Genomic DNA, 19,718 nt, shown 5'->3' on the forward strand with positions numbered 1-19,718 from the left:
TGATTTTTCTGCGTTAAATCCTGACCCTTGGTATGATTTATTGGTTTCTTTAATGAAATGGGCTTTTTGAATGGGTTAGTTCACTTAGTTGAAGATTTTGATATTGGGCCAACCTTATTATCTGGATTTATGAAATTATCAGCTTGTTATGCGCATGGTTTGGGTTGGTTCAAAAGGCCTAATTGTCAAATTTTGTGCTTTTAGTTTTCGAAAAATGTATTGCTTTCAAAATGATGCTAAAGTTGTAAAGAGGCTCTAAAAACAAATGATTTGAAATGATGATTAATAATTAGATCATATACTTCAAAACATGATTTGCATCATATTACTGATTAAATATTAGGTTCAAGTAAATGAACATATAATTCAAAATAAAAGAACTTTGATTCGTGAAATAAGAACATGGTTTTATAATCGAGTAAAACAAAGCCATTTGTTGAAAAAATATGAAAAGTGAAGATGAGATATGTTCTTTTATTTCAAAAAAGTTTATTTATTTTTTTCATAAGTTGAATAATTACTATGCACTTGCGTGTAGAGGGATAGGATTTGACGACCTTCTATGAGTAAAGAGTAGTTTTGTAATTATTCAGGTGGGTCTTTCTCCAAATGTATGGAAGAATATAGAAGATCCAATTGTAAATTTGATTGAAGATACCAACTAATTGGTTCAACAATACAGCATAAATCGTGTCATGCGTGTATCGAAGATGAATTTCTTTTGACACAAAACAAAACTTTAATAAATCAAGAAAAAATGAGTTAGAATTAATAGCTTTTTGGGACATATAGACATTAGTAAGCCAAGTTTAGCACAAAGAAGAGATGCTTTTAAGTTAAGATGCATGGTTATATTATGTTTGTGCGTGGTACTTTATATTCAATTCCATCCAATACCTTTATTTTCTTCATTCCAAAGTTCTCTTCAGCCTACAAGCCTCTCTTACTTCACCCTGAAGTATAAAGATTAATGAGCTAAATGATAGGCTAACACCTCATCAACCTTTTTATATAAAGTAAGCTATTGAAGCATGATTGTATATATATTATCGCATGCACTAAAGTTTATGCATACATTTTTTATGTGTTCATTTAGCAAAGATTGGGCTCTAATTTTCATCTTATCCAATCATGTTATTACAGTTTTCAGCATACATCATTATCATGGCTACTTAATTACACTGTTTTGTTCTCACTCAATGAATGATTTATGCTTTTTTACTTTCTTCGTATGTTTGACGCAAGGGTTAGTCTACAACATATTTCTTAAGAATAAAGTTATTGACTGTCTTCACTTGATGATTAGCATAAAATAAAATAAATTTTAAGTTTTCAACGACATATATACTTCGTATGTTTTAAGTTTTCAACTACCACTACAAGAAAATAACCTTATCGTAGCGATTATTTTAACCTTTAGTATCGATTGTAAATGCAACAAAAAGCTTTCCCAACGCATGGTCATTCGATACAATATCCCCCGTTGCCTTAGCCATTAGTAGTGGTTTTCAATATCGCTGGGGTTGGCCTCAATAATCGATACGAAAAATACATCCAATCGTGGTGATTATTGTAGTGATTACAATCGCTATTAATGTTGAACTCATTTTCTTCAAAAAAAACATGGATATGATCTTTATAAGATTCGAACATGCAACCTCAAACTCTTATAGCAAATGTTTCACCAATAAGCTATGACATATTTTATGTATTCTTTGTCAAACAATATTAATATATCTAGTGTTGAAAAGGCTTTTCGTATCGATTTTTGGGATTTAGTGGCGATTGTAAATGATACGATTTCTCAAAATTATATAAATGTGTAAAAATAGTGTGGATATGTATTATTATGGTTTCCGTATCGATTTTATATGGGAAAACCATAGTGATTGTAAAATGATACGACTTCCTTAATGATTTCACAAACATACTTGCATATTGTAGCGAATGTACAATCGCTACGAAATAATCGCTACAAAAAGACATTTTTCTTGTAGTGTACGTGTATATATATATACATATACATATATATATATATATATATATATATATAGCTACTCTGATTATCCAGTTTAATTTCATAAGAATCATAACAATAACTTATAAACTATTCAAATTTAGCGCACTTGCTCATATTTTTAGTAAAAATGAAAAATAATAGTGATCGTAACTAATCTAAATTTATTATAGTGTAATTATAAAATTCAATTTAATTTAAAGCTATTTGTAATATATTCTCCATCAATACTTCACATCAATTCAAGGCACTAAAATGAAAAATTAAAAGAAAATCATTTATCTTATGTAAGAAAATAATGTATTATTAATGAATTGGTCATTCGAAACAAATGCACATAACATGTGATGATGGTACAGGAGCCTAATATAATTTCTAAAACGTTAGGCAACGGTTATATAAATACTTTAATAGGCAGCACAATTAGGTTGAAAGAGATTGAGCAACTACAAGACAAAGCCCCCACAAAAGGCTCACCTTAGCTTTTAGGTCATGCTATGCTACTACATTGCGCTACTCGTAGGGCATGTTCTCTTCAGCTAAATTTCAATTTAGTTTAGCTCTAATCAGTTAAATTCAGTTCAGTTCAACTCTTAATTTTTTCACATAAACAGTTCAGTTCTATTCAATTTAATTTAGTTCAGTTCAGTTCAATAAATCAGAACAGACTAGTATTTTACTACTGCTTCTGCCAATTTGCCTTTTAAGATTTTAAGTGCTTCAACCCAAAGTATGTAAATCCGAATAAGCTGATAGCTAACAGCTCAATTGCCAGCAGTTAACTAAATACAAAAGGTTATTACGTGTGCATATTTGATTTGACATTTAAACAGCTGTCCCCCCTTATTAATCACCAGCTTGGCTCCAGCTTGGCTTACCTTGCCCCACTCTAATAATAATTAATCAAATCATCACTAATTATATAATTTAGCCAATTATAATCATAGCTTCCTGATTAATTCATTTTTTTTGAGGAAATCTTTTTATTTTATTCTAATCTTTTTAGTTTTACTACGTATTATTACTACTTTGCTATTTGCTTCATCAATAACATATACTAAAAGACACATCAGCCATGACACGTGTCATCTCCTGATGTGTCCTTAGTATATTTTTATTTTTTTAAAAAATAAAAATTATTAAGGAAACAAATATTTTGCATATATATAAATAAATATAGATCTTACGGTATATTGAGAAATTATATCACAAAGCTATGAATAAATATTTCCACAATCAGTTATTCCATTAAGGAAACAATAATAATCCCAAAGAAAACATCTAATAATTATACCATGATTATGGTAATATATAAGTATGCAATCTTCCGTTAAATAAATAAATAAACATTTTTTGACTTAACAAAAATAAGGAAAATTCAATTTAAAGTTTGCCATCTTTTTTGACAAGAGTCACAAGACAAGCAAATATTTGCACTATTAAATTTAACAACGATACCCTTCAAAAAATTTTAAGATACTCTTCAAAAAAGACTTAACAAAGATTAAAAGAAAAATGGTTCGTTATTTCAAAAAAAAAAAAAAAAAAAAAAGAAGAAGAAAAATGGTCCGTTATTATAAATATTAATTATGCAATATTATACTTAACTTTATACTTGACTTTTACTTTCGGTAACAAACAATTAGTACTTCGGTTGTATGATATATTATATTTGTATTTTATTTTAAAATACTCCCTGCGTCGCATAATATAGTTCATGTTTGTGTTTTTTCACGGTTTAAGAAATAAGAAGAGAAATTGAATAAAGTACATTAATAAAAGTGAAAGTATGTACAATCATAGACAAAAGTTAAAAAGAGAAAGTGGAAAAAAGTATAAGGCATATGCAAAATTCAAGGGTAAATGAGAAAGTACAATGAATAAAGATTAAAAGTGGGGGTTAAATGGTCTTTACATACAATCCAAAAATAGAAACAAGAATACATTTTAGTTCTCCAAAATAGGAAAACAAAAAAACAAAGGGAATCATAAACGAAAGTAAGAGAGAGAAAGTGCAAAAAAGTATAAAGCATGTGCAAAATTCAAGGGCAAATAAGGATGTATAATGAATAAAGTTAAAAAATTGAGGATAAAATAATCTTTACATACTATCCAAAAATAGAAAGATGAATAACGTTTTATTTCTCCAAAATAGGAAAACAGGAAACGGAGGGAGTAGATGATGACCATATTATTACCTTAATTAGAGAAAGTGAAATACTATTACAATATTACTACTTATATTGTTATTGATGGAATTGAAACATATAACATAATTCTCAAATCTTATACAATTTAATTATTTAAAATAAAAAAGATTTGACTTATTTATAACATAAATATTCTTATATATCTTTAAAAAGCATTTTTAACATAATTTTGATAATTTTCTACATCATTTTATATCTAACATATACGAAATATATCTTTTATAATCTTTTATTTTGATCAATATTGACAACTACGTTTTTAGAATTTTATTTGTTTTTGAAAAAACTGATTATAATGATAGTTTAATACAACCTAGCTCCAATTAATATTTTTTGCGACGATTTGACATAAAATAGAGAGGAAAAATGTCTAATTATTGCAAATAATATGAAATAAAGGTAGTAGTGGTTATTGAAAATTACCGTGCATGACACGGGAACTAAACTAGTTCTTTAATAAAATTCAACTTTGATTTTAGACACTGGTTTTTAATTTCACTCTAACAGTAGTTCATGCAAAAAGATAATTATATTCATAATTTTTTATTAATAGATACTCGATTTATACACAAATTCTTACATGTGGCTGCCTATACGGTGTGACCAGTTATTATTGAGGTTACTTCGTAAGTGTTGTAAGGGTACTTGGTCAGCATTTTCAAGGTTACTTTATTCTTTATACTATTAATGGTTAAATTTTTATATTGACAAACAAAAATAAAATGGTAAGCGTTAAAGATTTTCAGAAACAAGAGTATAATTTGATGAATCACATATGTCTACTGACCGAAAAAGTCGGTTTGAACTTTGAAGTATGGACCTTAGAGAAGTTACGGAGTAGAACGTAATCACTCCGTGATTTGCTACGTCATTTTACATTAAGATGAATTATTATTATTTTTTTTTAAAGAACATTAAGAAAATTGCTGGATTAGGAAGATTCTACTCTTTGAGATTAATTATTCCTCGTATATTACTACTCCGGAAAACTCCATCTACTGTATTAATGTACTTTGTCAAGAAATACCTTCATAGTACTAGTACAAAAAGGAATAATGATTAAGAAGTTTCGGTTACTATAAAATAATTTGATAATCCAAACTCAAAGATCTCACTACCAACTCTTGATACTTTGACCTGGAAAAGAAGCAAGTCCGCCGAATTCCAGCCAAATAATAGACGCGGCGACGTCCATTTCAGTCTTCCCCCCTCCGCCACACAACCAATATTGTACAATAAAGACCACACTATCCTTATTCGAGTATTACCTGTTTATCACATGCATCTCAACCACATTTAAGTAGCTTGTAATTCATTATGTCATATTCTCGATCATATGTGTTAAAGACCAACTCAATCAAAAACTTAATTTAATGGTTAAGGCCGAAAAATATGTTGTATACTCTATCACTCTCCCTCACGCAAGAGCCCGTTGAGTTGTTCCGATACCATGTTAAAGGACCAATTCAATCAAAAATTTAAGCTTATGGTTAAGACCCGGGAATATATTATATATATATACTCTATCAATATGGATGAGCCAAAAAAAAAAAAGGGTATTTGAAATTGGAATAGAATTAGAGTTTTAGTTCCAAATTTATGTATTGAATTGGAAACTTCTTGTAACTGATGTGTAGTTTTAGTTTTGATTTTGATTCTCATTTTTTTGAAATTGGACCGGTTGAAATTTGACATTGATGTTGATCAAGCACTCAAAATCGGATAAAAATGCTAAATTAGCATGATCTTAAAACAATTTAAACCCATATATTTGAAACAAAATAAAAAATGATAACAATGTAAGCTCATATTTTAAATTAATTTTGTCAAGCTCAATTACTCTATTAGCCTTTGAAGTTTTAGTCCACTTTACTTTTTAGGTTGTTCCTTTGAATTTGCTCCATAATAGAGAGTGCAAATAATTGTAGTTAGGAGATACCGAGATAGCAAAAACCTCTCTCATAAATTAACTCCCTTCAATCAAAAATTTAAAAACCAACATCACCTCAATAGGACAACATACAAACTACAAAGGAACAGAGGAAGGACTTATTCTGATTAACTGAACTGAACTTATTGGAGCTTAACTGAATTGTTTATGAGAGAAGAAAATTGAGAGCTGAATTAAACTAAACTGAACTAAAGTAAATGAAGCTGAACTGAAATTAAGGTGAATAGAACAGACCCAAAGTATGGATTTTTAATCCAATACCCGTTTTATTCACCTCTAATATTAAAGCCCTAATCACACACACTCCGACCACTTTGGTAACCGACACAATCACAGCCTATATTCTGTTGTTTCTTTGTTTCTCACGCGTGGGCCCTCCCTCCATCCCTATTTCCCCATTTTAATTTCATTTTATAAATCATACTCCTCTTTACTTCCCAAACCAAACGGCTATTTATTCCCTCTTCTCCTTCCACTTTTCTCACTACTCTCTCTCTCCTCCAACAATCAACAATGGCTCTCTTAAAAAACATTTCCTCCCTCGCATTACTATTCTTGATTCTTTCTCACGCTACCGCCCAATCTCCCGCCTCTTCCCCTACTAAATCCCCGGCTCCAGCCGCCGATTCACCAACTAAAGCCGCCGATTCACCTACACCGGCTGCTCCAGCTCCTTCGAAGCCGAAATCACCGGCTCCAGAAATAGCTCCAGCTGCAGCTCCAGTAATCTCAGAAACCCCATCCCAAGCTCCATCTCCAGCCGCTAAAGCCCCAGTTAAAGCTCCGGCTAAAGCGCCAGCCAAGGCACCAGCTAAAGCTCCTGAGAGTTCGCCGCCAGCTCCACCACCAGAGGCTCCGGCGCCGGTTCCAGAGGCGGCTCCACCTACTACTGTGGAAGCTCCGGCTCCGGCTCCCGAGAAGCATCATGCTCCACCTCCGTACCACTGTAAATTCAAGAATAAGAAGCATTGTAAGAAACATCACGCCGCTACCCCGGCTCCGGCTCCAGCTGAGCTTCTAAGCCCACCTGCGCCGCCAACTGAGGCTCCTGGACCTAATGGCGGCTTTGATGATTACGGTCCTGGTCCTTCTGAGGATGATTCTTCGGTAAGCACACTATACTCCATTAATAGACTAATAACCGTTCACTTTTCTTTTGTTTTTAGTTGTGGTATCATTGAGTATGAATTAATCACCTACATCCGTTTCTTTTTAGTTGACACGATCATTATTCACGTTTGTCAATACACTTATTCAATCATTAATATCTTTAATTATCAATAAGCAAAAATTATGAAAATTTGATATTTAGAAAGTATATAACGTGAGGAATTTAACAAGACCCCACATGACTATTTTTTCATTACATATAAAGCACAAAACACGGTTAAAGGAAGATGTGTGAATAGTGCTAAAATCAAAACGTATCAGCTAAATAAAAACAAAGGTAGTATATGAATACTAATTAATTGGAAAATTTATCATCAAATTCCTAATGATCACAATTTCAATGAATTAGATGTACCATAATTTGGAGCAACTTTTCCGTACATTCTAAAATAATGTCAATTATAGGTGGTTGCGTGACTACAGAATAGATAGGAATCAAAAGTATACCCGAGACAATTCATGCAATGCCACAATAGAAATAATATGGTGGAGAAAGCTGGTGTCCATTTATGGGAAAAAGCTTATAATTCTATTTTTCACCACTCACTTTTTATTTTTTTTATAAACAGAGAAAAATACATAAGTTGTTAAAATTATCTTCAAATTTTCATATCCTTACATGTCATGTAAAGAAAGATGCTGCAATATAAAGTGTCCATCATATAAAATGTTACTCACACATTCACAATTGTGTGCCACAAAATTTATTAGAGAAATAGGTAATAGCTTAGTCATTTTATACATGTGAAATTATTTTTTATTTTATTACATGACTGTTATAAATTGATAAATTATATGGAACCATTTAGCAAAAACTTCAAGTTGACTTGTGCTTCACTGTTGAATTATAAAGTTGTCCATATGAATATTAGTCGGTAGAAGTGATAGAACTATTACTCCGTAGCGTGTCAAGTATATAGCCGTTAGAACTGACCTACATTCATTTCATACTTTTGTATGTGGCCTTAAAAATCATGTACAGTGTAATTATATCAGATCATTCGTTAATGAGCTTGAATGATTTTTAAGCTCAATAAATGAATGTAAAATTAAATACTACGGAAATTTTATTAAAGTATCAAGTATGTTTAGGGTTTTGAGTTTTTCGATTATATCAAATTTGAGAGTTAGGTTCAATAGCGGACATTGAAATGAACTCAACTACGACTGTAATTATATAAGAACATTGATTGTGCGGAGTAGCCGCTTGTGCCGTACTCACAATAAGACAATAGCAAATTGATGATTTCAAAACCTAACGATTCAATGTGAAATGATTAGACTCATTAGAGTACAAGTTAAACATATGTACAAATCCCTAAAATGTTGTACTGGAATGAAAAAAAGTCAATGAATACACCAAATTAATTACTGATTTTGTCAAACAAGTGGCTAATTCTTTAATTTATGGCAATTTTTTAATCATGTGTTTGATAATTAATTAATTACTAATGTTGTTTAAATCCAAAATTGGCAGAGTGGAGAGAAGATCACATGGGCAACTAAATTGGTGGTCAGCTTGGCATTCGGATGCGCTGCTGTGCTTCTTTTTTAAAGTTTCTAAATATAGATTAGTTTCTTCTTTCTCCCACTACACTTCTTTATTTTTTGTGCTGATGAATTTTTTATTCATTTACTAGCTCATGTCCAACTAATATCACGGGATCATAATTAGACAAATTGAGCTATATACATTGATTGTACTATTATTTTATTTATTATCGAGCTTATATTATACAAATCCATTCTATTCTATTTATTCAGATCTACCTAATCCCCATGTTGCAAATTTTGTTCATTTCTATGATGTTCCTCGAATTCAATTGTCTGCTTATTTTCAGATGTTGTAAATTGTTCGGAAATTGTTTTGCCAATTATATTTAATAGGTCGATCCAAAGTTAACTATCACGTTGATACTGTGAATTGCGACCTATCCATTAACTATCATTAGCTCTAAACCATTAATCGGCAGTAACTGTGAATTACGACTTATCATTAGCAATTAAACATAAATCGGCAGTAATAACATCTTGAGGAGTAAGGGCATCAACTATATAAGTACAACCCTAGCTAGAAAAATCTAATGAAACTTGTGAATTTGTGATAAAGCCATGACATGTGCCGCTTCATTAGTCTCCATAAACATGTGACAAAAGAAAACAACATCAAAGCAATTACCAAAAGTTAAAATAACTTTGATGGTGATATTTTAGTAAATTTTGTCATTTTACTTCTGATTAATCTTGTTCACAACTTCCAAGCAACAACTATAGATATCATGTCGAATTTGGTTCTCACATTAAGCCCATTAACGATAACCTTAACTCTGGTCACATATTAGCTCCCAACTCCCAAGCTTGACAATTTTTTTTAACATAATAACACGAATCACATTATTATGTAAATTTTTCATGTAATCACTGGTTTTTAAGAGTAAAACTTATATACAAATTTTTGTATGCGGCTGGCCACATGGTGCGGCAGGGGTTACTTGTATGGTGTTACTGTAGGTGTTACCTGTATAGGTGTTACTGGTTTTGTTAGGGGTTACTTGTAGGTGTTACTTGTATTATAGGGTTACTTGTATGGGTGTTACTGGTTTTTGTCATGGATCACTTGTAGGTGTTACTTGTATGGGTGTTACTGGTTTTGGTCAAGAGTTACTTGTAGCGTGTATTGGTTTGGTATGAGGTTTTGGTTTGGGGTTACTTGTAGGTGTTACTCAACTCATTCAAGTAATCCATATAAGTAACCCCAGAATACAAGTAACACATACAAGTAACCCCAAAATACAAGTAATATTCTACAAGTAACACATACAAGTAACTCCAGAAACAAGTAACCCAGAATACAAGTAACCCTTACCGCACCATGTGGCTTGCCGCACTGAAAAAGCTCTGAAACTTATATTATGGTAACGAAAACAAGACCTAAGCCTTATTATTCAATTGATTATGTTGTTGTAAAATGACCTTCAAATCTTCAATAGATATCATCCTAGTCATATTATGGGCCTATTTACATCTATTGAACTGAGCTGAACTTAACTGAACTGAGCTGAATTAAACTGAATTGAACTGAAATGAATATTTTATGAGAGAAAGAAAATATAAACTGAACTGAACTAATTGGAGCTGAATTGAAATTAAGCTGAAGTGAACAGGCCCAAACTTTTGTTAGCTGACATGTTGGGTGGTGATACCCAATATTTGCAAAGGTTGTTATATACACTAATACACCTAAACAGAAGATACATCCAAATGTATACGTATATATATAAATATACATTTTTTTTTCTTGCTCATTTTAAGTGAGCAAAAATTAACCCCCGGTGCATCTTGCAAGTATATATAAAATTTTCACAAAATTTGAGATTAAAAAATTTGCTGAATTTTACATTACATAAATATAATGCTTCAAAGCCTTCAATAATTTTGAATGTAAGAAGTACTGTGTATATTGCATACGGATCACTTGTTAATTCAGCCCAGATTACTATGCAAATAATATGGGCCTATCTGCAATAAATTTTTAGCAAAGCCCTGGCCCGAATGGAAACAAGAAATCTTAGCCCATATTGCCCCATAATATGAACGAAAGTGACCTGAATTGTAAAGGTAAGCAGAATGTTAGATCACACTGTACTATTAGTCTATTACAGAGAACTTTATTCAAATAATCCTAGGTCCGTGATATAAGATTATATTCATGATTTGGATTTTGACAATGACGTCTTAACGTGTAAAAGTATGCAAAATTACTATTCTGTGAGTCCATGATCAAATAATACTTCCTCCGTTTTCTGTTACTTGCAACACACCTTTTAGGCACGCAGTTTTAGGAGATGATTAGTGAGGGTAGACGAGCGATTTTATCAATATAAATTTTACACGAAAATTAGAATAGGGTTAAGTATCATTTGTAAAATTATAATTAATAATTTATCCGTTTATATTATATAAACCCGACCTCAAAACCTGTGCCACAAGGCTGTGTTGCAAGTAAAAAGAAATGGAGGAAGTACCTCTTAAGATATCATACGGAGTTCCTTTACGGAGTATGAGTACTATTTTGATTATAGAGACTTCACCTTTTCTTTCCTATAAAATACTTTTGACCTCATCATTCTTATCTCTTATTAACTTCGCTCAACTAATAGCTAAAATATGTAAAGGGCAAATAATTTAAGGGCGAAGGGAGCCTTCCGTATAATAATTGAGAAGCAACGAGTATAAATAGTACGGAGTAAAGTAATTAGTCTACCAGAATAGTAAAGTGATAACTAATGTAGAATCTTCAGCTGAAGACAAGATCTATATCAAAACTACATCAACAACTATATCTTTGCAGATGATGTTAACACTCGAAAAAAGTTTCTCTACCACATCGATTCTATCCATTTTGCTCGAAATTGATGATTGAACAAATATCTTACTAGCTATGATACTTTATCAACAAGTTTCAAAATATCTAACAATACTATCTACGTCAACATTCCTGTGGGCTGTGGCTTGTACCTTTTTCCATGTTTAGGAAAAGGATGTTCCTTAACATATTTGAGCAACTTGCGCTAGGTAATTTTACTATAAGAAACTAATTATTTAATATTAAATAAATAGTTTACATAAGTTTAAGTAGATGGTAAAACAATGACAGCCATTTCTAAATGTGAATTTGCTTATTCTCTCAAAAAATAAAAAAAAAAAATAATAAAAAAAAAACAAAAGAATTTGCTTATCGTATTTTAGAGCTAAATAAAAAATAGATTATAATTAACACTCTTATTAAGTATTATTATGATTTTTTTTTCTCATTATCTTGTATAATGATGATGTCAAGAACGTATGTGCATACTTGTGGAATGAATCTATACTATGAAATTGTGCATCCGTACCAATCAATTAAACACGAGCTTGTTTGAAAAGAATATATAAAGTAATTTGTATTAGGAATTTAGGACAAGCTAGCCCCTATTCAACATTTCAACTAGATAAAAATTAATTAGCATGTATTTCATTATGTTATTAGAGATATTAAGTCTCTCGATATCAATACTATTATCAAATCCTTGTAAATATTATCTATGTTATGTAAACGCCTTTGATATTTTATATTGTAATCCCTTATACTTTTGAATTGAGTGAATCATAAAGATTGTATTAGGATTATTCTTTTGTAACACTATATATAGTTGTATTCTATCATCAATACAATTATGCTTTCTTTCATTCTCTCTAACCTTTCCGACATCCTCTATCTCATAACTTTATCATATACGAAGTATAACTTTTAATTTTTTTTTTTTTTTTTTTTTTTTTTAAGATGGCTCAAATATTAAAACAATCCTACGTCTACTTTGAACTAACAATTACGTACTCAAATTAAAGAGGTTGATTCAAATACTCACAATTGGTATGTTACAAACTTATATTTAATCAAGTAAGTGCATGCTTATCGTATTTATCGTCTTGGTTGTCAAAATAATAGCAAGGCTAGTCAAATACGGAGTACTACTTATAATAATTAAAATAAAGGTCTTATGATCTTATCAACAATCCAACACAAAGCACAATCATATTTTGATAAAACACTTTTAAATTTTGTTCTGTTAGATAGTAACACAGAAACTTGGTCTTTTTGATTGTGCTATTTGTCCACTTTTAGGGTTGATTACAATTTCTGATTAATACATGCATGATTGAGGATAAATGGCGAATGATTAGCCACCTATACAAAATATTGAAATAAATTTGAATTTGTATTAGTAATACACTAACATGTATAAATGTATGACAACCTAAAAAGTTAAAGCATTAAATCAGATAAATCTATACTCAGTAACTATGACAAAATATTCAAAAATACTCCGGTGTAAGTATACTTTAATTGATCCAAGATATAAGTCGTATAAACAAGTTTATTAAGGGTCACAATATCTAACAATATCAATGTGTGTTTTTTTTTTTTATTTTTTTTTGGAATATCAATGCTATATATCACAATTATTTAGCATATATTTCTTAATAATTTCTTTTTTTTCTAAAAAAAAATTACACACACATATATATGATCACATTAAGATCTAAACTACTCGTACTTATTACAAATATAAAGTTGTATACATGTGCGTAAATTTGTAACCAATTTTGAGGAAAACGAAATTCAACAAGGGATATGATAGCAAAATTGAAAATCCCTATAATAAATCAATCCAAATTAATTGTAACCTACTCCATCCTTAATTAATTAAAGATAATTACAACAAAGTTGACACACATTGACATTGCTAATAATTAATCAAAAGTTGAAAATACTACCAATAAAATTCAATGAAATTTAATAAAACAATTAGTACAGCCAACCGTACAATTATTTGTTAGAGTAGTTTATGTGAAAGATAGCAAATTGCCAAATTGCTTGAAATGATTGTCTTCCATTTGAATTTCTCATTTACCAGATTATTCTTAAACATGTTACACGAGATAATTAGAAAGAAACACCCCCAAATTTTACTCTTATCTTCTCAATTATTTTCTACTAAGATACTTCAAAGTAATTTCCTAGTACTTTTATAAATACGACCATATTTTAGCCTAAGTTTTTTATTATTTTGAAATGAACTTTTGAGAAGTCACTCTGCTTATCGTTCACTCTTCTCACTATTACTACTTCATTCTTTCTTTCCATTTTCTCTCTAATTTACAAATTAATTATCACTCAGATTCAAAATTAGCAAAAAGATACTTCATTTCAATGGATAGCTTTGAGTCCAGGTATTTACTTTTTCTATATTTTTTAAGTTTCTACTTGTATTATTCTAAGATTCCTCTTCAATTTTAAAGTTTTATATGATTCACTTTAGCATTTTATATAATTTCAAGTGATTTGCTACTATATCTTACAATTTCTAAATTTAGAAATAAAGCAGAGATGATTTGTTTATCAAAATTGTCAACCAAAGTGTAAGATCTACTTCAAGTTGACTTTCTAAATCAGTTTATATGCTCTTTAATTTTTATGGACGAAGTATATACTGTAGAAATCAAAATTATTATCATTTTCCTGGAGAATGGATTATTTTACTGTGGAAATTTGATTCAACGAGTAGTACTGCCCTCTCTCTCTGTGTGGGTGAGTGTTTTTTTATTTTTATTTTTTTTATTTTTTTTTTTTAATCAAGGTAGGAGTTAAAAATTAAAAATGGAGTGAGTAAATGATTAGGATATGAATGTGCAGCCGGAATTCGGTTTCGTGGCACATTTGGTGGTACTTAGCTGATTATGATGTACAAGTTATTGTATTAGTATTATGATATGTTTATCCAGAATCAATTCAATCAAAGGTAATGATTGTTGACTAATAAAAAATTTGTGCATTTGTTCCTAATTCCGAACCTTGTTAATGTCTACTGGGGACAAGACATGTGAGATAAGGATCATTTTTAAAGAAGACGATGTTGTAGTATTTCACTTATTGCATAGTTGAATCAAGTTTGAGCTTGGCCTTAACACCTTTGAACAAGTTTATGGGAGCTAGAAAGAGTAGTTTACAGTATTTTCACAGTCAGTTTTCAGAATTAACATGAATGTCTTAGTACAAATGATTTTTACATATGAAGTACATTATATAGATTATCTTATGTATAGTTACTTTGAAAATTTGTAATACTGAAAACTAGAAGCTGTAGTAGTATTGAATCAGAAAGTATTGCTAACTTTGGAATCAAATGTGACTTCTTGAGCTTTGTTTGAATGAATGTGATGCAAGTTTAGTAAGTGCTCTCTTAGATATTTCAAGTGCCTAATTTTGTTGCAACCATTAACAGTACACTTATACTAAAATTGTTATATTTTTGTGGTATTAGGTATGTAAATTGTTGCAAAAGGTACAAGGTGCTGCCTAATTCTGCTATTTTGAGCTCTCTTTCCAAGGTATGTTTTGACTTCAGAGCTAGTATCAGTAGTAAGTAGTTCAATGAAATTGATTTCAATATTCAAATTAAGATGGAATTTTTAGGTAAGTATAAGTCATTAGGTCTTAATTAAAAATGAAACTGCTTGTTCAAAACGCTTAAAACTGCTGGAAAACACCCAACCAAACACACTCTTATTACTTTTCAACTGTAATCAGCTTCTGAACTTCAAGAACTTTAGTTTGGTTCAGGTGTCACAATTCTAATTCTTGTGAATGTTTTCCTACCAACAGAACACAGCCTTAGAAACTGTAATTCAACTGTGGTATACATGTGATCAGTCACTTCTTTATCGAGGATGCAGAGCAGGTTAAATTGATCATGTTGTTTGTATAGGTCTAAGAGCCGTAAGAGGTCTCTTACTAATAGATTTAAAAACAATTAACAAGTATCTTGACTGATTTATGCTAATTCCATAGAAACAATTTTGGCTATCCTACGTATGCAGGTTGAGCGTCAGAAATCTTTTCAAAGGCCAAGTAATCTTGTTGTTGTACTGGACCACCTGAAGGATGCTGACTTATTGCCTCTTATTGATATGATCAATGCAATGAGCTCTTCTGATGTTGATGCTGTTGATATACTCAATGAATCACCTTGCATTCTAAATGAAGATCAGGTTCTTTCACTGATGTGTGCAGCCAACCGAAAACTCCGTACAGTTAGTCTTCAAGATTTGCCATTTACAAAACGCTTCTTGAGGTTTGTTTTGTGGTTCTGAGAGCTACTTTTTTGAGTGTGCTTATGGTGGGAGTCCTGCTTCTAAATAGTCATATTAACCCGCTTATAAATTCCTATTCTCTCCACATATAAAGTCCTATTCTCTTCAAAACATTTTGTTTGGTTCAGTGCTGCAAACTTTATTTATTTATTTTTTTTATAAAATTTGCGCTTTTACTTGTGTTTTTGTCTGACGAAGTACTAATTTTTACTGAACTTTATTTTCATAAGTTGAAAGAATAGGACCTAAGTCAAATAACAGCTTTGGTCTCCATTTTTTTTGCTCTTCATATTTAAATGATTATAACATTCTTCTTGTCAGGCACTGTAATTCATAGTTAGCTAATGATTAACACTATGAGGTTTTCCCTGTTAGGTATCTATTTCGAAGTGGTTTGTGTTGTCAAGTTTTAAAGCTGAGTTCTTCTAGTCTTCAGAAGCTTGACATGGTTGGAAGCTTTATGCAATTACGAAAGCTCAATTTGGATTTCTGCACCTCACTGACTACCCTACACAAGGATTGTTTTTCTAACATGCCCAACTTAATGCATCTTTCGATGTGCGAGACAAGAATTGCTAATCTCTGGACTACTACTACTGCCCTGTCTAAGCTTCCTTCACTAATAGAACTTCGATTTCAAAACTGTTTGTGCTGCGAAGATACTGGCCCATGCCCTGCATATTCTACCAATAAATTTGGTTTTCATGTCAGCAAACCTGATTATTTTACTGGACAGACTAATACATGTTCTGATCATCTACAGAATTTAAGCGTATTGGATTTATCATCTGATCCCCATTCTGGTTTGAAACAGGTAATGATGACTTATGCTTCTCTAGATATTTTTTTTACATCTGAAATACTGTTACATTGTTATTATTTTAATAACTTCATGTACTACATACATTTCAGAATTTCCGTGATGAGTCCAATGTACAAGATGGGTATGATTTTGACCTCAATGAAGGCGTAACAGTTCCTTCTGCGAGAAAGAAGTACATTTCACATCATCCTTCACCTTTATGCTTCGAGAAACATTACAGGGAGTTCATGATTGCTTCCTTGCCGAGATTAGAGGTTTTAGACAATTTACCTATTGGGAAGAAGGACAAAAAACTAGCTCAGGTGATATATTCAACATACTTTGAGTACTTGCCATATAAAAGACATGCAGAAGAGAATGTTTCCCGCATCCTTCATAATCGGGAAATAGCATCCAGGAGAACTCCCTTTAAGTCAAAGCAATCATCTCTTCCTAGGAAGAATCAGCATGGTTTTTCAAGGTCTCTTTGTGCAGCCAAGCTAGGTGCCTCACCATGGCCACATTTAAATTCCATCTCTAGTATTAGCTTCGCTACAAATGAAGAGAGCAGGAGGTTCCGTCCTAGGCAATTTGAATATCATCCTTCCGACTCAAGCCTTATGGCTTTTGGAACTTTGGATGGAGAAGTGGTGGTGATCAACCATGAGAATGGCAAGAAATTTTCTTACATGCCACCCTTGGGAGCAAGGAATAGCATTTTGGGTCTCTGTTGGCTTAAGAAGTACCCCTCCAAGGTATGGCACACGTTTTAAAATGACGATGATATTGAATAATGAATACCCCTTCTGCATTATTATTTTACCCTATTTCATAATTTCAGACTGTTTGGCATAATGTGAATAGAATGAGCTAATAACATAGTTGTGTGGTATGACCAGGTACTTGCTGGTTCTGATAATGGTATTTTAAGATTGTACGACATCAGTAAAACTTCGGCAAAGAGTGCGAATTCTTGTTGCGATGGTGTTTTTAACGCCTCTGATAAGTTTGAGCAGTTGACTTCAGTTCATATCAACTCAACTGATGAAATGCTTCTTGTGAGTGGTTACACAAGAAACGTAGCCATGTATGATATGGTTACTGGAAAACGCTCACAGTTATTTAGTGATCTACATCAAGAGCCCATTAATGTTGCCAAGTTTTCCCATCTCTCTCCATTTATGTTTGCGACTTCATCATTTGATCATGATGTGAAAATGTGGGATATTAGACAAAAAATGGTCCGACCTTGCTATACTGCTACTAGTTCAAGAGGCAATGTGATGGTTTGCTTCTCCCCCGATGACCAGTATCTGCTTGTGTCAGCTGTAGATAATGAGGTAGTCTTCGTAGATGGATTTACTGGCTCTTATCTGAACTAGATGGATCTTATATGTGCTTGACAGTTGACACTAATTTAAACTTGTTCAGCCTGAAACTTTATTATGTTTAAGTAAAATGAACAAAACTTATGACCTTTTGAAATTGATTGCCCAGGTGCGACAACTTTTGGCTGCTGACGGGAGACTGCACACAGACTTTGGTATTGCTTCAAGTGGAAGTTCACATAACTATACACGTTCGTATTACATGAATGGGAGCGACTATATTATTACAGGCAGTTCTGATGAACATGTTGTCCGCATTTGTTGTGCTCAGACAGGAAGGCGACTGAGAGATGTTTATTTTGAGGTAACTCTTGAATTACAAATTTCAAGCATTCTATTTGTGTGGAATTCATATCAAGATCATATATAGTACTTTAGAATGTCCAAGAAATGTTATCTTACCAAGAATGTTTTATGACTTCATGAATGGGTTTTATGTTAAGCCCCTTCTTCAACTGAGTGATGGAGAGAAGATAGCATAACCACTAGAAAAAAGGGGAGTTTTGTAAGATCATGTACTCCATAATATCCTTAATAGTGAGAGGTTGGCGCTTGGGAAAATGTTAACATAATTCTTCCAGATTGTAAGACTTTTAGATTCTTTACTTATTTCTATACTCAATTTTTTTTTCCTGGATGATTTGCAGGGGAAGGGCTCAGACAAAGCAATGTTCGTGCAGTCCTTGAGGAGTGATCCTTTCAGGGTAAATCTTTTCTGTTCCCACTGTAACCTTTTTCTATTCGGATAAGCAGACATAGAGGATATTATTAACCTGTAGGAGTATAGGTGATTTTGAATCTGTAATCTGACAATTTTTTTCATTTTGTAAATGGCAGCCGTTCAACATGAGTATCTTAGCTTCTTATGCACAATCAAACTCCAAGTGTGAAATAATCAAGGTAATTTTGTTTATGGAAGTTTTCTCTGGCTAGTATATACGGAATAATGCGGAGTTGTGGATGCATTTGTAAACTTTCTTAACTTTTACCATGCTTTGGCAGGTAAATTTGCTATCATCTAGTGAAGAAGGTGAAGACGATTCTTACTTACAGCAGTCCTGCCCATCTTTTAGCCTTGGTGGTTGATCCTAGTAAATATATATCATACGAAGTATGTTAATTCGGACTATGTATAATGGTATAAATTTCATCTGCAAGTATACATAATTATATCTTCCTATTTGAAGGTTATTACTGAATCAATTTTCACGGCCTCTGCATCTCAGGTCAGGATCAAATCTTCCTCTGAAGAATTGAGATAGTTTGTACATAGGTTTCCTGATGAGTGTGTTGTTGTACATTACCTTATTCCATAAATATATACAAAGTATTTTTTCTACTCTTTATGTTATAGATATGCAGAGATTAGTAATCGATCATAAAAAATTGCATACGGATTACAATATATACAGCACCTTTTCTTTGTAAATGAAGTTAGCACTAATTCAATGTTTACATCCTCTCCTAACAAATTATAAATCACTCA

At 31.7% G+C, this 19,718-nt stretch overlaps 2 protein-coding genes across 2 annotated transcripts; both read left to right on the plus strand.

Moving 5' to 3' along the window:
• Positions 1 to 6,623: 6,623 nt before the first annotated feature.
• LOC145601915 (uncharacterized) lies at positions 6,624 to 9,107 on the plus strand. The gene is made up of 2 exons (XM_081658002.1): positions 6,624 to 7,285; positions 8,826 to 9,107. The coding sequence occupies exons 1-2, from the start codon at positions 6,692 to 6,694 to the stop codon at positions 8,901 to 8,903; spliced, it is 672 nt and encodes a 223-aa protein (XP_081514128.1). The 5' UTR covers positions 6,624 to 6,691; the 3' UTR covers positions 8,904 to 9,107.
• A 4,884-nt stretch (positions 9,108 to 13,991) lies between these two features.
• On the plus strand, positions 13,992 to 19,571 carry LOC145601718 (protein DWD HYPERSENSITIVE TO UV-B 1-like). Its single transcript, XM_081657783.1, has 10 exons — positions 13,992 to 14,122; positions 15,214 to 15,280; positions 15,770 to 16,023; positions 16,418 to 16,856; positions 16,955 to 17,599; positions 17,744 to 18,184; positions 18,342 to 18,536; positions 18,880 to 18,936; positions 19,070 to 19,132; positions 19,235 to 19,571. The coding sequence occupies exons 1-10, from the start codon at positions 14,103 to 14,105 to the stop codon at positions 19,316 to 19,318; spliced, it is 2,265 nt and encodes a 754-aa protein (XP_081513909.1). The 5' UTR covers positions 13,992 to 14,102; the 3' UTR covers positions 19,319 to 19,571.
• Positions 19,572 to 19,718: the final 147 nt, after the last annotated feature.

This window comes from Chenopodium album, chromosome 21, assembly GCF_948465745.1.
Source record: "Chenopodium album chromosome 21, dcCheAlbu1.1, whole genome shotgun sequence".
NCBI classification, from domain to species: domain Eukaryota; kingdom Viridiplantae; phylum Streptophyta; class Magnoliopsida; order Caryophyllales; family Amaranthaceae; genus Chenopodium; species Chenopodium album.